Source organism: Narcine bancroftii, chromosome 4 (genome assembly GCF_036971445.1).
Source record: "Narcine bancroftii isolate sNarBan1 chromosome 4, sNarBan1.hap1, whole genome shotgun sequence".
Taxonomy (NCBI): Eukaryota; Metazoa; Chordata; class Chondrichthyes; order Torpediniformes; family Narcinidae; genus Narcine; species Narcine bancroftii.
The window spans coordinates 35,906,854-35,933,431 of NC_091472.1; the positions used below are offsets into that span (position 1 = coordinate 35,906,854).

The 26,578-nt window shown below is 39.9% G+C and overlaps 1 protein-coding gene across 5 annotated transcripts in view; it reads right to left on the bottom strand.

Annotated features, from left to right (window-relative positions):
* LOC138760457 (tetratricopeptide repeat protein 7A-like) overlaps nucleotides 1-26,578 on the bottom strand; it is a 402,683-nt gene that overhangs the window by 318,415 nt on the left and 57,690 nt on the right. For all 5 annotated transcript variants that reach the window (XM_069931051.1, XM_069931050.1, XM_069931054.1 and 2 more), the window contains 3 exons: nucleotides 23,824-23,902; nucleotides 16,823-16,989; nucleotides 15,365-15,428 (listed from right to left, as the gene is read on the bottom strand). In XM_069931051.1, coding sequence (XP_069787152.1) covers nucleotides 15,365-15,428; nucleotides 16,823-16,989; nucleotides 23,824-23,902 — 310 coding nt within the window. The remainder of the gene's footprint in view (nucleotides 1-15,364; nucleotides 15,429-16,822; nucleotides 16,990-23,823; nucleotides 23,903-26,578) is intronic.

Genomic DNA, 26,578 nt, shown 5'->3' on the forward strand with positions numbered 1-26,578 from the left:
GAGTTGCTGGAATGTCTGTACAGCATTCTTTAGCCCAAACAGCATCCAAAGCAATTCGAAGAAGCCAAACGGGGTGATGATGGTGGTCTTAGGGATATCATCTTGGAGAAGATTGTTGCCCCGTCCGGGTAAGCCGCAAAATCCTGGATATGCAGCACGGGGTACAAATCCGGTGTTGTGGCCTCATTGAGCCAGTGGTAGTTGCCGCATGGTCTGCAGCCCCCAGTTGCTTTGGGTACCATATGCAGGGGAGCTTCTCTGAAGGAAAGTGTCTTGCCCTTGCATGGAGTGGAGGGCCCTGGGTCAGAATGTGGTGCTGTACTCCGCGTTGGGTCATCAGCATGGTGAATTGTGGGGTGAGCATTGCAGAGAACTCGGCCAGTCCAATTTCAGTACAGAGTCCAGGTGGAGTGCTGGAAGCCTGGTGTCTTTGAGGGGGAAGGTTTGAAAAGTCTTGGCGTGGACTAATCTCCTTCCCTAGCAGGCTCTGGGCACACAGGAAGTCTCACTTGAAGTGCAGCTATTCCACTGCTGCCAGCGTGAACGCCCAAGAAAAGAGACTGCCTCCCAACTGCAGTTGGGCCTGGCGGGTACCATAGATCTGAATTGTGCTGTTGTTGGCAGCCCTCAGCGTCAGGGCCGACTGCCTGTTCTTATTATCTTGTCCTGATGGGGCAGGACGCTGACCTCTTCTCCTGTGTCAACGAAGTGTCATCTGGCCTGCCAGTCCCAAATGTACAGGAGGCTGTCTTGGTGGCCAGCCGTTGTGCTCATTAGCGACGAATGGCCCCGGTGTTTCCCTGAAATGTGCATGTCAGCCTGCACCAGTGGGCTCCAGAGCCCCATCTCTTGAGGTAGAAACGCAACAGGTCGTCTGGATCACTTCCTCTGGGGTGCTGCTGTTCTCTCGGCAGCTCTCCACGGGTCTGGCTGCAGCGTTTAGTGATGAGCCCCACAAACACTGAGCACTCTCTCTTCCGTTTCCACAGAATGTCTGCTCATGCTGTGACTTTCCGGGGGCTCACTGAAATCCATGTCAGCCAGGAGCAGTTAGATGTCCTTGGGCAGTTCCTCAAGGAATACCTGCTGCAACATGATGCAAGGCTTGTGTTTTCCCAGGAGGGCCAGCATCTCGTTCATGAGGGCTGACAGGTGGAGCAGACGTGCCCCTCTCTCACACCGTGAGAGCCCGAAGGTCTCGATCAGCAAGTCCTTGAAGGCAGTTATGCACCTTCCGATGGTGGCTCCTGAATGAAGTTGTCCACCCAGCCTGCTGTGTCCTGGTCCAGAAAGCTCACCCCGTGGTAGTACCAGGTGGAATCTGTTGTTATCTGCCAGACCTGGAACTGTGCCTCAGCCTGGTCAAACTACACGCGTGGTTGATTCGTCCAGAAGGTCGGCAGCTTGAGATCAACCATGTTGTCTGCTGCCTGTTCGCTCATTGCTGGGTTTAGATGCTGTCTAAATCGTCGGCGTCACCAATTGTAGCTGCACACTACTCAAAAGACACACATATTGTAGTCAGGTTAAGTTCTGTGTTTTATTAGAGCTCAGGCCCGACTTGCATTGTTCCCGCCATGGCCCCCCTGAGCTGACATAACACCATGCATAACAAAAGTGCGTTTCCCACACGCGGGTACTTCTCTGCACAACAATGCCCTTCTTCCCCGCGCGCTGTCCCTGTCTGTTGGCTGTCCAGCAAGGCCAGCGCCATTTTGGGGTCGCTGGCCTTTAAGCTGCCCTTGCCATTCACCCACCAGTTCGCTTGTTGGGCCCAGTGCAGGCTGCTGGTCTTTGGTTGCTCTCATCGCCCAAAGTGCCAGCTCGATCACCACATGGCGGGCTGCCACACATATACAGATTAAAGAGGAGGAGGTGCTTGTTGTCTTAAAGCAAATAAGAGTGGATAAATCCCAGGGCCTGACAGATTTCCCTCCAACCTTGAGGGAGGCTAGTGTAGAAATTGCAGGGGCTCTAGCAGAAATATTTAAAATAACAGGCACGGGTGTGGTGTTTGGAGGCTAGCTCATCTTGTTTGATTGTTTAAAAAAGGCTCCAAAAGTAACCCTGGAAATTAGAGGATGGTGAGCCTGATGTCAGTAGTAAGTAAATTATTGGAAGGTATTCTACAATATCAGTTTTATAATTATTTGGTTAGCCAAGGACTGATTAGAGATAGTCAACATAGCTTTGCGCACGTTAGGTCGTGTTTAACCAATCTTATAAGAGTTTTTCAAGGATATCACCAGGAAAGTTGATGAAGAAAAGGCTGAAGGAGGTCAGTCAGGAAAGTTGAGACGCTCAGTATTCACAGTGAGGTAGTAAATTAGATTTGGCATTTGGCTACATGAGAAAACCCAGAAAGTGGTAGTGGATGATTGCTTCTTAGATTGGAGACCTGTGACTAGTGGTGTGCCTCAGGGATCAGTGCTGGGACCATTGTTGCTTGTCATCTATATCAATGATTTGGATGATAATGTGGTAAACTTGATCAGCAAGTTTGCAAATGGCACAAGATTGGAGGCGTGGTGGACAGCTGCTTTCAAAGTTTGCAGAGGGATCTGAACCAGCTGGAAAATGTGCTGAAAAATGGCAGATGGAATTTAATGCAGACAAATGTGAGGTGTTACATTTTGGAAGGATGAACCAAGAAAGGACATACATGGTAAATGTTGGGGGACTGACGAGTTTGGTAGAACAGATGGATCTGGGAATGCAGATACATAATTCCCTCAAAGTGGTGTCACAGTTAGATGGGGATGTAAAGAGCTTTTGGGATATTGACCTTCAAAAATCAAAGTATTGCATATAAGAGTTGGGATGTTATAGTAATGTTGTATTAGACAATGGTGAGGCCAAATTTGGAGTATTGTGTGCAGTTTTGGGCCCTACATCTTAGAAAAGATATAGCAAGGTTGGAGAAGGTACAGAGGAGGTTTACCAGAGTGATTCCAGGAATAAGAATGATAACATATGAGGAGCACTAAGCAGTTCTTCAACTCTATTCATTTGAATACAGAAGAATGAGAGGGGATCTCGTAGAAACATTTTGAATAAAGAATGGATTGGACAGAGTGGATGTAAATAAGATGTTTCCCAGGATGAGTGAGTCCAGGACTAGAGGGCACAGTCTTAGAATTAAAAAGTACCAATTTACAACAGAGATGAGGAGAAATTTCTTTAACCAAGGGGTAGTAGATATGTGGAGTTCATTGCCACATGCAGCTGTTAAGGCAGGATCTTTGCGGTAATTTAAAGAGAAAATTGAAAGGTATCTAATTAGTCAGGGTATCAAGAGATATAGGGACAAGGCTGGAACTTGAAACTAGATGTGAGAACAATTTAGCTCATGGAGGTTTCACTGAGCAGACTCGATGGGCCAAATGGCCTGCTTCTGTTTCTTTTTCTTGTGATCTTGTGAACCTCTTCTAACAGAGTGTGCTACAAGCTGCCAATTGAAGTGCTAAATGTGGGGTTAATATTAACATTTAAGAAGAATTTGGACACATACATTGATGAGAGGGGTATGGAGGGCTTTGGATGAGTGCAGGCCCATGGGCCTAGGCAGCATAATAATTTGGCATAGACTAGGGCCTGTTTCTGTGCTGTTCTGTTGTGCTATGGTTCTAACAATTTGGCATTACCATTTACCAAAATTCACCTGGACCAGCCACAGATACACCTGTCCAAATCCACAGATACAATAACAGCAAATCAGAATCATAGAGACTGACAAATTGGAAATAAGTCATCTGGACCAACTTGCCCATGGCAAAAACAAAAGTCCTATACACACTGCCGACATTTGCCCCATATTTGTCCAAACCTATCCTATCCATGTTTCTGACCTTCTCTGGCAGCCTGTTCCATACACTCACCACCTTCTGTGGAAAAGCTGAAAAGTCAGGTTCTTGTTAAAGCTCTCCCCTCACTGTAAATCAATGTCTTCTGGTTACCGATTTCCATACTTTGGGCAAAAGATGCTGCGTTCATCCACTCTATCCCTCATGATTTTGTATACCTCTATGAGATCACCAGTGATCCTCCTGCTCTCCAAGGAATAAAGCCCGAGCCTGCTCAACCTCTCTCAATAGCCCAGACCCCCAAGTCCATCCAGCATCCTCGTAAATCTCCTCTGCATCATCTCCAGCTTGACAACACTTCTCCTGCAGCACAATAACCAAAACTGAACACAATACTCCATAACTGGGCTTCATCAAAGTGATATACAACTGAAATATGACCTCTCAACTTACATAATGAATAACACTCATATTCATTTTGTAGGCTCTATCCATATAAAAAGCAACACCTCAAATTTCTCTGGACTAAATTCTATCAACCATTCCTCTCCCCACCTATCCACCTGATCAAGATCCTGCTTCAATCTTCAGGAACTGTCTTCAATATCTACAATGCCAGACACCTTAAAGTCATCCACAAATTTGCTAATCGTGCCATATGCATTTACATCAAAATCATTGAGAGATGGCAAACAGTAATGGGCCCAGCCCCAAATTCTGTGCAACACCTCTAGTCATCGACCTTCATTCTGAAAAAACAACCTGTACCATCTACCTCTGCTTTCTTCCATGAAGCTAATTTTCTATCAAATCTCTGTTCATGTCTTGAATCCCATGCAATATGAACTTCAAGAGCAGGCTAGAGTGCAGATCCTTATTAAATTCCTTGCTGAAATCCAAACATACAACGTTCACAGCTTGTTCTCATCAACCTTCTTGGTCACATCTTCAAAAATCTCCATCAGATTTGTGAGACATGACCTCCCACTTCCAAAACCAAGTTAACAATCTATAATCCAACCATCTGCATGTACACCTCCCTCAGAATACTTTCTTGTAACTTACCAATCACTGATGTTAGTCTCACTAGTCTGTAGTTCCCAGGCTTTTCCCTGAATCCCTTCTTGAATAAAGGTACAACACTTGCCACCTTCCAATCTCACCTGTATTGAATGATGACTCACAAATCTCAGCAAGGGTACCTGATATTTCCTCTCTCACATCCCAGTGTCCTTGGATACATCTGTACATCTGATAGGCACAGGAGATTTGTCTACCTTCAAACACATCAGACCCATCAGTACCTCCTCAACTGTAATATTGACTGTTCTCAAAACACTACCATTGACTGTCCCAAGTTCCCCAGTCTTGGAGTTATTAATTTATCTGCCAGAGCGAGATCCTGTCCTCTCTTGCCCTCCTGATTTCCTTTATTGGCTTGCTCCTCAGTTCCCAAAACTCATCCAGGTGTACACTTGCCCCAGCTGTTTATACTTGCCCCATGCCCCCTTCTTGCTCTAGATCAGAGCCTGAATGTTCCTTGTCATCCAAGATTCCTATGCTGACATGTCCAACTCCTCACTCCAAAGGAACATGCAGGTCCTGGATTCTCATTGACGCATTTTTAAAAACATCAATTTTTCCAAATGTCCCTCTTCCTTCAAACAACCTGTTCTAATTAACTTGACCTGTTTTTCGTCTTATACCATCAAAGTCAGCCTTGCCCCAATTCTGAATATTAACTTGAGGTCCTGCCCGGTCTCTCTCCATAAATATCTTAAACCTAACTGAGCAATGTTCCCCAAAGGCTCATCCATGAATACTACATCAACTTGTCCTTCTCAATTTCCCAAGACTAGATCAAGTGTGGCCCTCTCCTTTACACAATTTCAGAGGAACCTTTCCTGAATATATTTGACACAATCTACTCCATTTAATCCTTTCACACCAAGATTTTTCGAATCAATATTTGTAAAATTAAAATTTCCTGCAAGGACAACTCTATTTGACTTGGAGAAATCTCCTGGCCTATTTTCTCCTCTAATTCCCAAGGACTATTTGGGGGCTTGTAGTACACTCCCAACAAGATGATCATGTCTTTCTTGTTCCTCAGCTCCACTAACCCACCCATCTGTAATGTCATCTCTGACCATTGCTGTGACATTCTCCAGAACATCCTCCTTTTATACCCACCTCTGTCTTTTCTGGTGCACCTGTACCCTGGGATGTTCAGCTGCCATCTTTCCTGACACACCTGTAACCCTGAAATGTTGATAAACCAGATAGTCTCCAGACATATCAAAGTCATTCCATCTACATGAAATCATCTTTATTTGCCTGTACTCATCCAGCTCCAATAGCTCTTAAAGATCTCAACACCATCCAAAGCAAAGCAACCCATTTGATTGGTACTCATGAACCACCCTAAACATTCATAGCCTCCACCATCAATGCACAGCTGACACAACATGAACCATCTATAAAATACACAATAATCATTCAAGGCAATACTGACAGTGGCTCCCAAACCTACAACCTCTCACCAAGGAGGACCAAGGAAAATTACATACATACAGGCATACTGCAAGGTTACAGGCCATTTCTGCCCATGAGCCCATGTCGCCCAATTCCACCCAATTAACCTACAATCCCCATACGTTTTGAAGGGTGGGAGGAAACTGGAGCATCCAGTGGAAAGCCAGGCAGACATGGGGAGAATGTACAAACTCCTTATAGAGAGTGCCAGATTCGAACCCATGTTGCTAGCACTGTAACAGCATTGTAACCGCTACGCTAACCATGCCACACATGAACACCATCTCTGGCAAATTCCCCTCCGAGAAGGAATAAATTGCAGGAAAATTTGGGGGAAATTCAATTGTTCTGAGGGCCAGCATGGACTTACTGGCCAAAAATACCCCTTTTATGTTATTAGGAAATGTGAAATACAGCAAATCATGGATCCTGATTTGGAAATATTTAATTGTAGCCCTACATCATAATTTGATTCCAAACCTGCACAGTATGAAGAACCTTCATCAATGTTACAAGATGATAGCTTATCACCTTCTTAAGGACAATAAATACTGGTTTTCCCCCAGATGCTGATTAAAGAAAATAGTGGTAAAAGTTTATTTGAAAGAGGAATACTTGATCAACTTGGCCTGTTCCTCAAAATTAATTTATTCTTAAATGATAAGCATAGGAATAAGATAGAAATAAAAGTAAGGTATTTCAATTCAAGTCACCTTTATCGTTCATAACATGCTCGCACAGTAAAGACAAGATAGCGTTTCTCCAGGATGATGGAGCATATTTACATAAATATAATTTAGAAGTTAAATACATTTAAATATTAAAATAGTAAGACATATACAGTAAATGTCCACGGTACACTATCTACATATTTTCTGGGAATTCAGGAGCCTGATGGTTTGGAGAAAAAAAAAACCATTGCCCAATCTGGACATAAGGGCCTGAGTGCTACAGTACCTCCTACCAGATGGCAGAAGGGAGAACAGTTTACATGAGGGGAGTGTGGATTCCTTCACAATGTTTATTGCCTTTCACCTGCATCGAGTGTTATAGATGTCCTTCATGGTAGGAAAAGAGCTCCCATTATCTTTTCCACTGACTTCACTATCCTCTGCAGGACCTGCGGTCCGAGGTGCTACAGCTTCCAAAACAGGCAATCATGTGTTGATGTTCTCAATACATCCTCTGTAGAATGTAGTGAGGATGGAGGGTGGGAGATGAACTTTCCTCAGCCTTGGCAGGAAGTAGAGGGTTAAGGTTAGGGTTAGCTGGGCTTTCTAGGCTACGGAGCTGGTGTTAAGGGACCAGGTGAGATTTTCTGCCAAGTGTACTCCAAGGAACTTGATACTCTTGATGACCTCAGTGGTCGAGCCGTCAATGATCAGCGGAGCGTGGTCCTCCCAGGGCCTCCTGAAGTTGACATCCATCTCTTTTGTTTTATTAACGTTCAGATACAGGTTGTTGCCTCTGCACCAGTCCGATAGTGACTGCACCTCATCTCCGTATGCTGACTCCTCATTCTTACTAACAAGGCCCACCACAGTCATATCATCAGCAAACTAGGAAGACTGCATGCCTCCCATTTAATGTGATAATGTATTCTATAACTTTACTCCATATTCTTTTGGCTGCTAATCCTTCTCTTTGCCATGTGAGAGGAAGAAAATTACAATCAAATGATATCAAAGTTCAGAATTATTGTCAGAGTACATTCTTAACATCACATACAATCCTGAGATTCTTTTCTCCTGTGGGCCAAACAGAACTTCTTTTTATTAGTGCAAAAACTGAACTCAAGAAAAGATACATATATAAAAAAGACAAATGTAAATAAATAAAGAAATGTAAACAAATAATGCAATACACAAAGTAAAACACTTTATCATTGGTCATTTCGGCAAGCTACTTCACTCTTCTTGGGCACAAGTATGATTGAGGCCTGTTTGAAACAGGTGGGTACCATGCCCTGCCAGAGTGAGATGTAGAAGATATCCGTGAATATATGGCAAGTTGGTTAGAATAGATTTAAAGTACTTGGCCAGGCACTCCAATTGGACAGGATAGTTTCCTTGGATTCACTCTCCTGAAGGAAGCTCGCACAGCATTCTCAGAGCTCCTGTTCAATAGCCTCCATGGTAAAGCCATTTTTCAGTATCCTTTTAATATTTGGCCATATATGCCTTAGCATATATGAATTTGAACTTTACTATTCTGATTGTAAAACCAAAAATTCAATCTTTTAATAATTATTGTTTATTTTCTCTTGCCGAATGTGCACTTCTGAAGCTCTCTCCTGACTCCTTGTGTACATTTCTACTGCACATGATTTCAACATGTCTAGACTTTCCATATTTTACATCTCAGTATACTTATTACATCTGACTACAATTTCCATGTCCATTTTTTTTACATGCTGTATTTCTTGTCTTCACAACAGAAGTCTGTGCACTCATCAATAAAACATCAACAGGGGGAGTCACGTGATGGAGTAGTGGCCGGACGGTGAACTCCAGCCCTCTCCAGAAAAGTCGGGAAAAACGAGAGAAAATACAAAGGCACAGAAATACAAGTTAAAGAAAAGTGAATATAAAGGTGGAAAGAAGATGGAGACAAAAGGAGAAAAATCAAAATCAACGGAAAGAAGAGAGGAAGAGAAGACAACGGAGGAAAAAGGTGAAGGCCTTACCTGTCCGAAGAGGCCCGCTGCGGAGAGAAGACCCCACTACCTCAGGTCGGTAGAAAGAGAACTACAACAATGGCTCACAGAGCCGAGTAAAAGTGCGCAACCGCGCATGCGCGACTCCTCGCGCATGCGCGATGCGCATACAAAAAAACACACCGACGGGAGGGGGGACCAGCTGGGGAGTCGATCTCCACAGCCGGCAACGACAGCTGCAGAACACCTGCAGCAAGAAGACACCACAGAAGACAATGGAAACAAGAAAGAAGAGGAGGAAAGGGCAGCAAAGAAACAACAGATGGTCAACCTAGAGGAAGAAGAAGAGGAAGAGGAAGAGTACAGGGAAATAGAAGAAGAAAAGATAGGCAAGGTAAAGGAGGTACTTGCTCTTGTTAGAGGATACATGGAGTCATTTAAAGAATGGCAAACACAGGAATTCAATGATTTAAGAAGAAGAATAAACAACACAGAAAAGAAAATAAATAAAATGGATATGACCTTAACAGAAATGGGGAAAAAAATGGACAAGATGGAAGAACGGGCAATAGCAGCAGAAATGGAGGTAGAAGACTTAAAAAAGAAATTGGAGGAATCTAATAAAAAAACTAAAGAGACACAAGAATTACTAGCCCAAAAAATAGATATAATGGAAAATTATAACAGAAGAAATAACATAAAGATAGTGGGCCTTAAGGAAGATGTAGAAGGCAAGAATATGAGGGAGTTTATAAAAGAATGGATCCCTAAGGCCCTAGGATGTCCAGAACTACAGCAAGAAATGGAAATAGAAAGGGCACATAGAGCATTGGCCCCTAAACCACAACCACAACAAAAACCAAGATCTATTGTAGTAAAATTCCTAAGATATACTACAAGAGAAAAGGTGCTGGAGAAGACAATGGAAAAAGTAAGAGAGGGCAACAAACCACTGGAGTATAAAGGGCAAAAAATCTTCATTTATCCAGATATAAGCTTTGAACTCCTAAAGAAGAGAAAAGAGTTCAATGCAGCAAAAGCGATTTTATGGAAGAAAGGATATAAATTTACACTGAAGCATCCTGCGGTATTGAAAATATTTATTCCAGGACAACAAAACAGACTATTCTCGGATCCAGAAGAAGCACGAAAATTTGCAGAACAATTACAAAAATAGACTGAGGGATGAAGACGGGTAATGAGAGCAAAAATTATCACGATTGATATGTATGTGGGTAAAGACAAAAATAGACTGAGGGATGAAGACGGGTAAGGAGGGTAAAAATGACCACGATTGATATGTATGCGGGTAAAGAGGTATAAGAGTGAATAGAGACAACGGGCATATGTGAAAGTATCTGTAATTAGAGGAAAACATAGAAAGTATAGACAAGAATTAATAAGGGAAGGTAATGGAATAGAGAGAATAAGGAGGGAACTAAAAGAGTGACCTTTGTGACATATAAAAAACGAAATCTTTTCTGGGGGGGGCTGGGTGGGGGGAAAAGAGCGGTCACTGCAAAATCAGTTGACGCTTGCGAGTGGATTCGCAAATCCAAATGGAGAGGGGAGATGTGGTTGTCCGACAAGGGATAAAGGGCAACTCAGGAGGGGAAGGGGAGATTGGGGATAAAGAAGATAGAAATAGGAGAATAAGGAAAATGTTGGATGTTGTAGGAATGTTGTCTGGTAAAGAGTTGAAAATAAGAAAACAGAAATGGAAAAGGAGGAAAGGTAATGATGGAAAAACGGAAAGAGAAGATAAACAAAATATAAAATGGCTACGCTGAACTATATGACTCTAAATATTAATGGAATACATAACCAAATTAAAAGGAAGAAACTACTAAATTTACTGAAAAAGGAAAAAATAGATATAGCATTAGTCCAAGAAACACATTTAACTGAATTGGAGCACAAGAAATTAAAGAGAGATTGGGTAGGACATGTAACAGCAGCATCGTATAATTCAAAAGCAAGAGGAGTGGCTATATTAATTAGCAAAAATGTGCCATTTAAAATAGAAGAGGAAATAATAGATCCAGCAGGGAGATATGTTATGATAAAATGTCAGATATATTCAGAGCTTTGGAATCTACTTAATATATATTCACCTAACGAAGAAGATCAAAAGTTTATGCAAGATATCTTTTTGAAGGTAGCTAATACGCAAGGGAACATACTAATAGGAGGGGATTTCAATCTGAATTTGGATCCAAATATGGATAAAACGGGGAAAAAAATTAACAGGAAGAACAAAGTAACCAAATTTATAATTAAATCAATGCAAGAAATGAAACTTGTGGACATATGGAGGAAACAAAACCCAAAAGAAAAGGAATACTCATACTACTCGACTAGACATAAAACATACTCAAGGATAGACCTATTCCTGTTATCAGCCCACATACAAGGGAGAGTTAGGAAAACGGAATATAAAGCTAGACTATTATCGGACCACTCACCCCTGTTATTGGCAATAGAGCTAGAAGACATCCCTCCAAGAATGTATAGATGGAGATTAAACCCCATGCTACTTAAAAGACAGGATTTTAGAGAATTTATTGAAAAACAATTAAAAATGTACTTTGAAGTAAATACGGAATCAGTGGAAGATAAGTTTATACTATGGGACGCAATGAAAGCATTCATTAGAGGGCAAATAATAAGTTATGCAACCAAGATGAAGAAGGACTATAATCAGGAAACAGAGCAGTTGGAAAGGGAAATAATAAACATAGAAAAAAAATTAGCAATAAAGGAAGATACAACCAAAAGAAGAGAATTGGCGGATAAAAAAATAAAATATGAAACATTACAAACATATAAGGTGGAGAAGAATATAATGAAGACAAAACAGAAATATTATGAACTAGGGGAAAAAACACACAAAATCCTAGCATGGCAGCTTAAGACAGAGCAAACTAAGAAAACGGTATTGGCAACAAGGAAAAAAGACAAACAAATTACATATAATCCAAAAGAAATTAAGGAAAACTTCAGAGAATTCTATGAACAATTATACCGAACCGAAAACGAAGGGAAAGAAGGGAAAATAGATGAATTTTTGACTAAAATTGAACTACCAAAACTACAAATAGAGGAACAAAATAAATTAACAGAACCATTTGGAACAGTAGAAATACAAGAGATAATAAAAAATTTACCAAATAATAAGACACCAGGAGAGGATGGACTCCCAATAGAATTCTACAAAACATTTAAAGACCTAATAATACCGCCCCTCCTGGATGTAATCAACCAGATTGATGAGACACAAAACTTACCAGATTCATGTAAAACAGCAATAATTACAGTGATACTAAAACAAGGGAAAGATCCACTCTCACCAGCGTCATATAGACCAATATCTTTGCTAAACACAGATTATAAGATAATAGCTAAACTATTAGCGAACAGATTAGCAGAACAGGTACCGAAAATGGTAAATTTAGACCAAACTGGATTTATCAAAAAAAGACGCACAACAGACAATATTTGTAAATTTATTAACTTAATTCATGCAGTAGAAGGAAATAAAGCACCGGCAGTAGCAGTTGCTTTAGACGCAGAGAAGGCCTTCGACAGAGTAGAATGGAATTACTTGTTCAAAGTATTGCAAAAATTCAGTTTACCGGAGAAGTATATTAATTGGATTAAAGCATTATATAAGGGACCGTTAGCGAAAGTGACAGTAAATGGACATGTATCAAAGCAATTTAACTTAAGCAGGTCAACGCGGCAGGGATGCCCACTATCACCATTATTGTTTGCGCTAGCTATAGAACCACTAGCAGAATCGATAAGAAGAGATAATAATATAAAAGGAATAAAAATAAAAGACAGGGAATATAAAATCAGTCTGTTTGCGGATGATGTGATAGTGTACTTAACAGAACCAGAACTATCAATAAAAGAACTATATAAGAAATTGAAGGAATATGGAGAAGTGTCGGGATACAAGATAAACGTAAATAAAAGTGAAGCAATGCCTATGAATAACGCGGATTTCTCAAAATTTAAGGAGGAATCCCCATTCAGATGGCAAACGCAGGCAATAAGATACCTAGGTGTGCAAATAAACAAAAATCTAGGCCAATTATATAAACTCAATTACAATCCACTAATGAAAAAACTACAGGACGATTTAGAGCATTGGAAAGAGCTACCACTAACACTGATAGGAAGGATAAACTGTATTAAAATGAACATTTTTCCAAGGATACTATACTTATTTCAGGCATTGCCAATACAACTGACAGAAAAATTCTTCAAAGAGTTAAAGAAAATAATAAGGAGATTTTTATGGAGAGGGGGGAAACCGAGGATAGCACTAGACAAATTAACAGAATGGTATAAACAAGGAGGCTTACAATTGCCAAACTTCAAAAATTATTATAGAGCCGCACAATTAAGGTACCTATCAGATTTTTATCAAACAAGGGAAAAACCAGACTGGACGAGACTAGAATTAGATAAAATAGGGGAAAAGATACCTGAACACATATTATATAAATGGGACGAAAAATTGGTACAACATAGAACTTCTCCAGTATTACACCATCTCCTCAATATATGGAAGAAGATACATGTAGAAAGAAATAAAATAAATTACCAAATACCAAAACTAATATTGACGCAAAATAAGCTACTCCCTTTTACAATAGACAACCTTGCCTTTAGAAAATGGGAAAAAAAAGGGATTAAAAGAATAGAAAATTGTTTTTCAGGAAGTAGATTCTTATCCTTTGAACAAATGAGAGATAAGTACAATATAACGGGAGATACAGCGCTGGCATATTACCAACTGAGATCCTACTTGAAAGATAAATTAGGAAGCAACTTGAGTTTACCAGAGGGAAGTAACCTTGAATATGTGATTACAGATACAATGTTAATCAAAAGATTTATAAAAAATATGTATATTAAACTGCAAGAAAAGGAAAATGAGGAAACAAATGGTAAAACTAAACAAAAATGGGAACAAGATTTAAATATAAAGATAAAAAAGGAAACATGGGAGAAGTTATGCTCTGGAACGATGAGAAATACAATAAATACGAGGCTGCGTATGATACAATATAATTGGTTACACAGACTATACATTACACCGCAAAAGTTAAATAAATGGGACCCAACAGTATCTGATAGATGTTTTCGATGTAAAAAAGAAAGGGGAACAACAATTCATGCAATCTGGACATGTGAGAGAGTAGAAAAATTTTGGGATGATCTCAATCAGATATTAAATAAAATAACAGAAAACAATATACCAAAGAATCCAGAGATCTTTCTCCTAAGTAACATAAAAAATAAAGAATTTGGAATTGACTTGGAGGATGCACAAAAAAGATTTGTTAAGATAGCCCTAGCTGTAGCAAAAAAATGTATTATGTCAACCTGGAAATTGGAAGATAATTTGAAAATACAACAATGGTATATAGAAATGAATAAATGTATTCCATTAGAAAAAATAACATATAGTTTAAGAAATAATATTGAAATATTCGAACAAGTATGGGAGCCTTACATTAAATACAATAGCGAAAACCTACCGGGAACAAACATTACCTAAGTTGATGGAAGGAGAAGAGAAGAAAAAAATGGACTCAGTAGAATTTCTGGTGTATTTTTGTTGAATGACAACATTGTCTAACTGAATTAATGCAACCTAGATTGTATAACTAAAATGGATGAGAGGGGGGAGGGATGGGGGGGTGGCTTGGGAGGAGGGAGGGGGGAGGGAGAAAAAGTCACTGTAAATGTGTGGAAAAGAAAAAGTGTATATCATGGCTATTGTGATTTATGGTGTGAAAAATAAAAAATTAAAAAAAAAAAAAAAAAAAAAAAAAAATAAAACATCAACAGAGAATCCAAACTACAATTTTAATGGAGAACCTTTAAAAAAAACTGCTTGCTACAGAATTCAGTTTCTAGAATATTATTCTGCCCAATATGTTCCAATATCTAAAGAGTGTCTATTCTTTCGATGCAAACCCATTGACTGGTCAAATCATGAGGTTTCAAGCTTCACTAGTAAAGGTCAAATCTTTTCCCTTGTCCCAATTACCATCCAAGTAGAAGCTTTTTAGTGAAGCAAGTAATTGTGTTGAATACATTGAAAACAACAATGAAACTAATTTGAGAGAAAGTAACAATGAGTTTGTAAAGACCTTGTACAATTTATTCCAAGAGAAACTGATTTTGTAGCTGCAGGCATTTATATTTGTTTTAAAAAAAGACTCCTCTTTTATAATGCAGCTGAGCTTCTCTTCATAATTTTGTTGATAAGCTCCAGACCAAATGTATAAAAAAATAGTGCTTCACAACAAAAGGTTGGAATTTCTGGTCCCGTTATCGACATGCTTACCATTGATTCGCTGATTAGGAGGAGTAGGAGTGCTTCTTCAATAATATCTCCCGGGCAGAACAGGCTGAGAAGAAAACTACACTAAATGAGTTCAAGTTCACTTTGCTTGATTACGTCCTTTTATTGTTGAAACAAGGCTAGTGTCTCAAGATATGCATTACACATCATTATTCTGTACCTTTCAATGATAATGCTATGAATCACCTTTACACTTGGGCTCTTATTTGTTTGCCACACAATTGGTGATGATTAAATGATGCAAGCACTCACAGACTGAGTGCATAAATGAAATGTGTCGTGCAGAACTGCTATGTAGAGAGAATGGGTCCAGTTTTGATCATTGCAGTGATTGCTGATCTCACTTACAAGGAGACAGAGGTTACTGTACCCTGCCCAGTGTCTGAGACTGAACCAAAATTAAATGAAATATCTGCTGCTTTTGTGAGTAATTCTGAAAACTGGAGATATTTATATATCAGATAAGAAGATTTTTGGGGTTTTTTACATAATAATCAGAATACAACACCTGTATAGACCTTCAAAATAACCTTCAAAATTACTGACTTCAGTACAATTCCAATATAAAAAGTATAAATAAGATTTTTTCTGCAGATTGCACTTGCTGAAAATTTGCATTGACAAAATGATGCATGGAAATATATTAGCTACTTTGAGGCTGGTTTGATAAGAGGATTGTTAAAACTTTTTGGATGACAACCAATCAACTGATCTTTACATTTTCAAATACAGCTCAGTCTGCTGTTCTATTTTTGTCACAATTTTCCTTTATGGTATCACATAGAAAATCAAAAGTGAATAATTGATTTGAAGGAAACTTCAGCATGCACTTTGAAGGTTTGGCTCCGTTACAATTAACATTCATTGATTATCTTTAGAACTTGCTAAGAGTAGAAGTTTACAGAGTGAGTGGTGATTTTATTGAAATTACAGTAGTTCTATCCTGATTGGAATCAGTTCAATCAGTAAAGACCAGCATCTTAGGTTGTAGCTTTCTTGTACAGCTTCTTAATTACATTGAAAATCTTATCCTTTGCTCAACAACACATCTTCCATTCCATTGCAGGTACAGTATTCATTGCAACACAATTATCCTCTCCATTCCAGCAGGAAATCCACTAAATTATAGCAAGAAGTGGAAATAAATATAGAAACAGCAAAACATTGGAAGCATTAATGTTAATTGCTTGCCATTTATTTCACAACTTCCAAACAGAAATTAGATGCTCTACTCATTCCTATCTATACAGTGTGTACAAAGTCTAGATTTTGTGATAATGTTGCAGCTTTTTTTAATGTAGGGGTAATTTATGAGAGTGTTCAAGGGAAATTTACTTCAGTTTGATCCAACCTATTGTTAATGAAAAAAAAACCTTAATCTGAAACATTTTGTCTAGAGTACTGTTTTATAAAAAAATGAATAAAGTGCTTATCACACACCTGTCTCCTTGGTAGAGCTGAGGACCAGTAGTTAGTGTATAGTCTACACAGAAAGAAGCTCCACTTTCCTCATTACTGAAATCAGGAGGTGGGTCACAAAATGGATTCCAGTAGCTGCCTTCACAAAGGCTGCGTAACAGCACCTCTGCCAGTTGCTTAGCTATTGTCTATGAGAGAAGGTAATAAACCAGTTTTAAAAAAAAACAAGTGCTTGAAAAACTAAGTCATTCAAAAAAACTCAATATAAAATGAATGCATCAATTACAATTGCTCTAAAGAATGGTTGAATGAACGTCTTCAACTTTACTCCTTGGAGTTCTGAAGAATGAGGAGGACTAAGCATTTCAAATGTTGAAAGTCATGGACAGAGTAGATGTGACAAAGTTGTTTCCCATGGTAGGGAAGTCTAGGACAAGAGGGCACAACTTCAGAATTGAAGAGTGCCCTTTTAAAACAGAGATGCATAAAAATTTATTTAGCAACAAGGACATCTGCCCCACCATTTAATCATGAGTTGATCTATTTTCCTACTTAGGCCCACTGCCCAGCCTTCTCCCCATAACCTTTGATGTCCTGGCTAATCAAGAACATATCAGTCTCTGCCGTAAATCCACTCAATGACCTGGCCTTCACAACCACCTGTTACAACAAATTTCACAGATTTACCATCCTCTGGCTGAATAAATTCCTCCACATGTGTTTTAAACGGACAACTTTCGATCCTGAAGTTGTCCCCTCTTGTCTTAGACAGTTCCACCATGGGAAATAACCTTTCTACATCTACTCTGTCCATAGCTTTCAATATTCAAAATGTTTCAATGAGAATTTTTAAAATTAGGATCCAAAACTGCTCATAATACTCCAAGAGAGGTTTCACAAGTGCCTCACAAAGCCTCAATATCACATCCCTGCTCTTAAATTCTATTCCCTTTGTAATGAATGCCAGCATTGCATTTGAATTCCTCACCACCAACTCAATATGCAAGCTTACCTTCAGGCCATCTTGCACAAGGACTCCCAAGTCCCTTTGCATCTGGGTATTTTCAATTTTCTGCCCATTTAAAAAAATAGTCTGCTCATTTATTTTTTATATCAATGTGCAACATTGCATTTCACTTGCCACTTCTCTGCCCATTCTCCTAATCCTTCTGCAGCTTCTCCATTTCCTCAACACTACCTGCTCCTCCACCTCCCTTCATATCATCTGCAAATTCGGCCACAAAGCCATTCATTCCATAATCCTAATCATTAATATACAACACAAAAAGAAGTGGGCCCAACAACCACCTCTGTGGATCACCACTAGGAAATGGCAGCCAACCAGAATATGATCCCTGTTCTGACTCTCTGCTTCCTGCCAATCAGCCAATGTTCTACTCATGCTAGTTTTTTTCCTGTTAGCATGGACTCTTAAGTACCTCATGTGTGGCACCTTATCAAAGGTCTTCTGAAAATCCAAATTCACAACATCCACTGCTTCTCCTTTATCCAGCCTGCTGTCACTTCTTCAAAGAATTCCAATAGGTTTGCCTTCAGGAAACCATGCTGACTTTGGCCTATCTTGCCATGTGCCTCCAAGTACCTCATCCTTGACAAACTTCCCAGCCACTGACGTCAGGTTAACCAGTTTATAATTTCCTCCCTCCCTTCTTGAATAGTGGGGTTTTCCAGTCCTCCATGACCATATCGGAATCTATTGGATCCTGGAAGATCATTAACAAAGCCGACCACGGATGTCCGTGGAGACCATGTCGTTAGGTGCATTTAAGGTACAGAGTGAGGGGTATCTGAATAGTCAAGGTATCAAAGGTTATAGGGAGAAGGCCGGCGAGAGGGAGAATAGATCATCTCACGATGGAATGGTGGAGCTTATTTGATGCCCCAAATGGCCTCCTTCTGCTCCTATATCTTATGGTCTTATTGCCATAAGAATAGGAGTAAAGAATTATATTAATGCATCAAACAAATAATCCATTATTCTTTGTTTTCTCATCCTTTTTGACTCGCAAAATATGAATCACAAAAATAATTCTAGAATCAAATAAAAGATCAATAATAATTCATTCAATTATTTTGTTTCTCAGGGAACAACCCCACAGAAGTTAGTTCAGAAGTGTATATATCCTGGATAGTATCTCTGAACACAAATAATGGTTGACCCACCCTTCAAAGCAAAATAGCTCTATGATACTCAGATTACAGTACAGAATGGATGCTATAGGATACACCTCTGTGGCCATTCCCATCAAGAATAAATACACATTTTGAATACTGCTGGGGGAAAACAATCTATCAGGGACGTCGAGGTGGTCACATCTCTGGCCCTTTGGCTCAGAAGGGAAGTGGGTAAAAGAGGAGAGCATTGGTGATTCATTAGTTGAGTGAACAGATAGGAGGTTCTGTGAATATGATCAAGGCTCCCAGATGGTATATGGCCTCCAGGAGGTCAGGATCAGCACAACTCGGATTGAGCCCACAGCATTCCCAGGCAGGAGGGTGAGCAGCCAGATGTCATGGTCCACATGGGGATCAATGACATAGATAGGAGTAGTGATCAGGTCCGGAAGAGAGAATATAGGGAGCTAGGAAAGAAGTTGAAAAGCAGGACCTCAAGGGTGGTAATCTTGGGATCGCTGCCTGTGCCACGCGCCAGTGAGGGTAGGAATAGGAAGTTGTAGCAGATGAATGCATGGCTGAAGAGTTGGTGCAGGGGGCAGGGAGTCAGATTTGTGGATCATTGGAATCTCTTCTGAGGAAGGTCTGACCTGTACCAAAAGGATGAGCTGCACCTGAACTGGAAAGGTACCAATATCCTGGTGGGTAGGTTTGCTAGAGCAGTTGGGGAGGGTTTAAACTAATTTGGCAGGGGGATGGGAACCAGAAAGTGAGTGCAGAGAATAGGGCAGAAGGTCAAAAGCATGATGCAATATGTTTCGAGTTTGTGAGGAAGGACAGGCAGGGGAGGAAACATAAATGTAGTCAATTAAAAGGTTTGAAATATGTCTATTGCAATACTAGGCATATTAGGAATAAAGGAAATAAACTTAGAGCATGGATCAGTATGTGGAATTACGATGTTGTGGCCTTTTCAGAGATGTGGCTGGTGGAAGGGCAGGATTGGCTGATGCAGGGACCAGGGTTTAGGTGTTTTAAAAAGAATAGGATGGGAGGTAAGCAAGGGAGAGGGGGGAGTTATATAACTATCATGGGTTTGGAAAGGGAGGACACTATAGAGGATGTGTCTACTAAATCTGTGTGCATAAGTTAGATATAGGAGGGAGCAATTTCTGTTCTAGTAGTCGATAGGTCCCCAAATAGCTCCCAGGACACTAAGGAACAGATAAGTCAGCATATTTTGGAATGATGCAGAAATGACAGGATTGTTGTCAAGGGAGACTTAAACTTCCATAATGTTGGCTGGCAACTCCTGACTGCAAGAGGGATAGATGGGGCTGAACTTGTCAGGTGTGTCCAAGAAGGATTCTTGACATTAATGGGGACTAGCTGATGAGAGTAGGGCCCATAATGGAGCTAGTACTGGGTAATAAACCTGGTCAGGTGGTAGACCACTCTGTGGGGGAGCATTTTGGTGAGAGTGACCACAACTCCCTGAACTTTGGCACAGCTATGGACAAAGATAAAATCACACAAAATGGGAAAGTGTTTAATTAGAGAAAGGGCTAATGAGGCAGCAACTAGCAAGAGTAAACTAAAAACAGATGTTCAAGAGAGAAAGCACAGAACTAATGGGGAAGAAGTTTAGGGACTACTTGAGCAGGGTTCAGGATAGGTTCCATTGGGACATGGAAAGGAAGGAAGGAAAAGGGAACTGTGGTTGACAAAATAAGTGAGGCTGCCTTTTAAAAGGAAGAATTAAGCATATATTAGATTAGGAAATAGGAAGGGATCATGCGAGTTACATGGTAGCCAGGGAGGAAATTAAGAGAGTTCAAAATAGGCATGAGAAGGCCTTGGAAAGTAGGATTAAGTAGAACCCCAAGGCACACTCTCCATAAGTGACAACAGAAGGATGACTAGAATGAAGTTTGGGTTGCTTAAGGGTAAAGGAGACATCATGTGCCCGGAGACAGAGGAAGATAACGAGGTCCTAAATTAATACTTTGTTTCAGTATTCATAAGAGAAAAGGACCTTGATCAGGGTGAGATCTGAATAGAACAGGCTTGTGTGCTGGACGATGTTGAGATTAAGGAAGAGTAAGTGTTGGATATTCTTATAAACATGAAGATTGACAAGTCCCCGGGGCCAGATGTGATATTCCCCAGGTTGCTGTGGGAAAGGAGTGAAGAGACATTTGGGGGATTGCTATGATCTTTGAGTTCTCCTGGGCCACAGGGGAGGTGCCAGAGGATTGATGAATGGCAAATGTGGTGCCCTTGTTTAAAAGAGGTAATAGGGAGGATCCTGGGAATTATAGACCTGTGAATCTTACGTCAGTGGTGTGCAAAGGATTGTCTAAGAGTCTCTTAACTGCCCCTTGTATTTCAGCCTCCACTCCCATCCCTGGCAAGGCATTCCAGGCACCCTCAGCTCTCTGTGTAAAACACTTATCTCTGATGTCTCCCTTAAACTTTCCTCCCTTCACTTTGTACAGAAGTCTCCTGGTGTTTGTTATTCCTGCCCTGGGGAAAAGGCACTGGTTGACCACCTTATCTATGCCTCTCAGAATCTTGTACAGCCCCTGCTATTAAGTCTCCTCTCCATGTCCTTCCTTTCCATGTCCCAATGGAACCTATCCTGAACCCAGCTCAAGTAGTCCCTAAACTTCTTCCCCATTAGTTCTGTGCTTTCTCTCTTGAACATCTGTTTTTAGTTTACTCTTGCTAGTTGCTGCCTCATTAGCCCTTTCTCTAATTAAACACTTTCCCATTTTGTGTGATTTTATCTTTGTCCATAGCTGTGCTAAAGTTCAGGGAGTTGTGGTCACTCTCACCAAAATGCTCCCCACAGAGTGGTCCACCACCTGACCAGGTTTATTACCCAGTACTAGCTCCATTATGGGAAAGGATTCCAAAGGAGAGGATCCATGATTATTCTACTCAAAGATAATCAGCATGGATTTCTGAAGGGAAGGTCATGTCTCATGAGCTCAATTGAATTTTTTGAAGAGATAACAAAAGAAAGTGATGAAGGTCGGGTGGTTGATGTGGTCTGTATGGATTTTTGTAAGGTATTTGTCAAGGTCTCCCATGAGAGACTCATTCAGAAAGACATGAGGCATAGGATCCATGGAGCTTTAGCTGTGTGGATTAAAAATTGGCTTGCATGTTTCAAGCAGAGAGTAGTAATGGACAGAAAGTAATCTGTCTGGATTTCAGTGACTAGTGGAGTTCCACAAAGATCTATTCTGGGACCCCTGCTCTTTGTGATTTTTATAAATGAGCTAGATGAAGAAGAGGAAGGATGGGTCAGTAAGTTTGCAGATGTTACTAAGGTTGGATAGAGGTGAATAGTGTTGAAGGTTATCATAAGTTTCAAAAGGATATAAATAACATGCAGAGTTGGGTCAAGTGGGTAAAACAGTGTGAAGGAACAGAGGTACCTTGGGTTCTAATCCATGCATCTCTTAAAGTTGCCTTGCAGGTTGATAGTATAGTTAAGAAGGCCTATGGGATGCTGGGATCAATTACTAAGGTGATTGAGTTCAAGAGACGAGAGGTCATGTTGCAACTCAACAAATCTCTGGTGAGACCACATTTAGAGTATTGTGTTCAGTTCTGAACCCCTCATTATAGGAAGGATGTGGAAGTGATGTTAAGGGTGCAGAGGAGATTTTGCAGGATTTTGCCTAGATTGGAAAATGAGACAAGGTTAGCAGAGCTGGGATTTCTATCTTTGGAGCACAGAAGGATGAGAGGAAACTTAATAGCAGGGGGTGTACAAGATTCTGAGAGGCATAGATAAGGTGGTCAACCAGTGCCTTTTCCCCAGGGCAGGAATAACAAACACCAGGAGACTTCTGTACAAAATGAAGGGAGGAAAGTTTAAGGGAGACAACAGAGAGCTGAGGGTGCCTGGAATGCCTTGCCAGGGATGGGAGTGGAGGCTGAAATACAAGGGGCAGTTAAGAGACTCTTAGACAAGCACATGGATGAAAGAAAAATAGAGGGTTATGAGGTAGGAAGGGTTTAGTACGTTTTTGGTAGAAATATCACAACATTTTTGAGGACCAAAGAGCCTGTATTATCCAGTAATGTTCTATGAAATTCTATTTTCGTGAGGAATCCCACCTGATAAATACAATGGTCAGAATCTAATATAACCTAATAAAACTAAAGGGAACTGCAGTGAAGAATGGTTGAAAGCTACAAAGTGATATATTTTCTCCCAAATATAATAATTCAGCTGTGCCACGTTGTCTAATGTCGTGATGAGATACCCAGAATACTAGGAATTTAATCTCTTCAGTTTTCTGAAAGCTGCAAAGCTATAACATTCATTTCCAGCAACTTTTTCTGCCTAGCGCACATATGTATACTGGATAGCCCACTCATCTCAACTATATTGTCACCTACATCAGGTTTATTTCCCAGGTTTATTGACTGAGAAGCATGTTTTTTCCATTCCTTCCCTTTTAATTAATCTTCTTTAAATGAACTACAAATGCTGAGGCTTTTAGAAAAACTGTTGTTTCTTTCTGAATGCAGTTGATGGTTCCCAACCTGGCTTGACTGATAATGAACAAAAACATTATGTTAGTTTAATCGTTATGACAAAACTGGTCAAACATCTTATTAATACCAGCCAATTAAGAAAGAAATTTCTTCAAATAAGAAATATTTCTTCAGCAAGTCTTATACTTAATGACAATTCTTTTTCCTGGCAATTTCTTTAAGAATAAAATGCAAGTTCTAAATTAATTCAGTGTCACTGCTTTATGCATGAGACTTATTTTTCTTTTTTATTACACTATCTACTCAACATTGTTTATAACTTGAATTGACAATTTTTAAAAAACTTATGAAAAGTCTTGTAACCATACCATTCTCAAATTCTGCGTGGCTCTTGTCTCCACCGCTCTTAACATTTCTCGAATTCGTTTTACCCCCTTGACTATGTCTCTAAGAGAAAAACCAAAAATAAAGTCACTAAAATGATTTAAGGCATTGTCTTGATAAAAGGACAAGAGTTCCTTTTCTCCCACTGATGCTGCTCGACCTGCTGAGATCCTCCAGAAGGTCTGTTTTTTGCTCCAGATTCCAGCATCTGAAGTCTCTTATGTTTCTGACATTAGCATTGTTTGCTTACATTACAACAGCACATATACTTCAGAAGCAATTTATTTGGTCAGAATAACTTTGGGACATTGGGACACTGAATTTTTTTTAGACAATGCCTAAATGAAAGCCTCCTCTTAAATGAAAGAAATGACTCTGCCTCAACTATTTCCTCCGGAAGATTATTCCTTTCATGTCTTTCAATAAGTTTGGGAGAGCAAACACTTTGGTATCTTGGAGGTGGAATGTAAGAATTCCTTCACTACATATACCTTCATATAACTTTCAGTTTTACCTCTGAATACATTCACATAAAACTCTTATTGCACTAGAATACTGACCCATTCAAAATGAATTCAAGTTCCCTGATCAACTTTTATAGACACCCATATTATATTAATATTTCAGGAACAGGAAACAACAATTAGATCCAAGAATGCTTTGGCCACCATATACCATGACTATCTGTAGAAACCAATCACTTTGAAATGGTCAGTATTGACAATTGACCAGTTACTGATATTACGTAAGAGGTGACCAAACGTGCATACTTTCTATACCCATTCAGTGACTGCACTCATATTTTGGGTCCAACATCACTATCGCAACAAAATCAAAATGGTCTGCAAGAAATGACCATCCCTTAGGCAGCAGGTACCAAGGTCTTCAATGTTTCCAAATCTCTGATGATGAAATGTTTTACAAGCAGTTAAATGCATTATGTTAAAAGTTAAAATGCAATTAGAAACATTTAAGGCAAACAAGAATGATTGCAGGTACTGTTAAACTGGAGCAACACATGAAAGGCTACAGAAACATTTGTGTAACTTTATTAAAACACAAGGACCGATCAGAATAGACAAACCCATTCAAATAAATAGTCCTACAGTATACCCTCCGCTGAGGGGCTATGTACAAAGTAAATCCAACCCCTCACCTCAGTTTGATCAACCACCACTTCTGAGCAATGCAATAAATCCAAAATGTACGGATATGCACATCAATGCTACCTTGTGCTTCCAGAGTTATCTGCAAAATCTTTGACACCAAAATGAAATGTCCCTGAAATGTACTAATTAGCTGACTATTTCAAAAGCTTCATTGCAGTTATTACTCACAGGATGGATGTAATACTTGAAATGAAAGCATCTCCAGCAATAAAGCCCCTGTACATTAAAGTCTTATTTCAAAAATGAGAAATAGAATTATAGAACAATTCAAACCCTCTTAAAAAGATGTCTAACAAGTGCCTTACACCACCCCCCCCCCCCATTCTCCCTGTTTAACCCTGTAATCTTTTGTTCCTATATTGTTTAGAGCATCGACATTAAATCTACTTCTACTGATTTTACATTTTACAATTGTTACCTTCCACTCTCCTTTGTTGGAGGAAATTATGAATATGCCTTCACAGATTTTATTGTTTGTATCTTTGAATCCTGTATGGACTGCAAAGGGATAACATACTGGACCATCATCTCCTGAGAAAGCCTATGCAGACTGATCAGACTTACTTTTATATAACCATATAACAGTTTATGGCATGGAAACAGGCCATCTCGGCCCTACAAGTCCACGCCAGTTTACTCAAACAACTCCGCTAGATCCCCCGCCTATTCTCCGCCCATAACCCTCCAAACCCCTCCTATCCATGTATATATCCAGCCTCCTCTTAAATGAAAGAAATGACTCTGCCTCAATTATTTCCTCCGGACGTTTATTCCATTCAGCCACCACTCTCTGAGTGAAGAAGCATCTTCCAATGTTTCTCTTAAAATTTTGCCCCTTTACCCTCAACTTGTATCCTCTTGTTTCAACCTCCCCTGCTCTCAGGGGGAAGAGTCTACTTGCATCTAGTCTATCTATTCCCTTCATAATTTTAAACACCTCTATCAAATCCCATCTCAACCTTCTATGTTCCAAGGAATAAAGTTCTAAGCTCTTCAATCTTTCTCTGTACTCTAGGTATTTTAAGCCAGGCAACATTCTTGCAAATCTTCTCTAAACCCTCTCCACCTTATCTATATCCTTCCTATAATTTGGAGACCAGAACTGAACACAATACTCCAAACTTGGCCTCACCAATGCTTTAAACAGTCTCAACATCACTTCCCAGCTCCTATACTCTATGCTATGATTTATGAAGGCCAGCATACCAAATGCCTTCTTAACCACTCTGTCAACATGAGAATTCACCTTCAAGGAACCCTGCACAATAACTCCAAGATTTCTTTGTACTTGTGCATTCCCCAATGTCCTCCCCTTTATTACATATGTTTTATTTTGATTACTTTTACCGAAATGAAGCACCTCACACTTCTCTACATTAAATTCCATCTGCCATCTTTCAACCCAACTCTCCAGACAAACCAAATCCCTCTATAATCCCTGAAAACCTTTCTTGCTATCCACCACTCCCCCTATTTTCGTATCGTCTGCGTATTTACTTACTCAGTTAACCACCTCAACATCCAAATCATTAATATAAATTATGAACAACGGGGGACCTAGCACCGATCC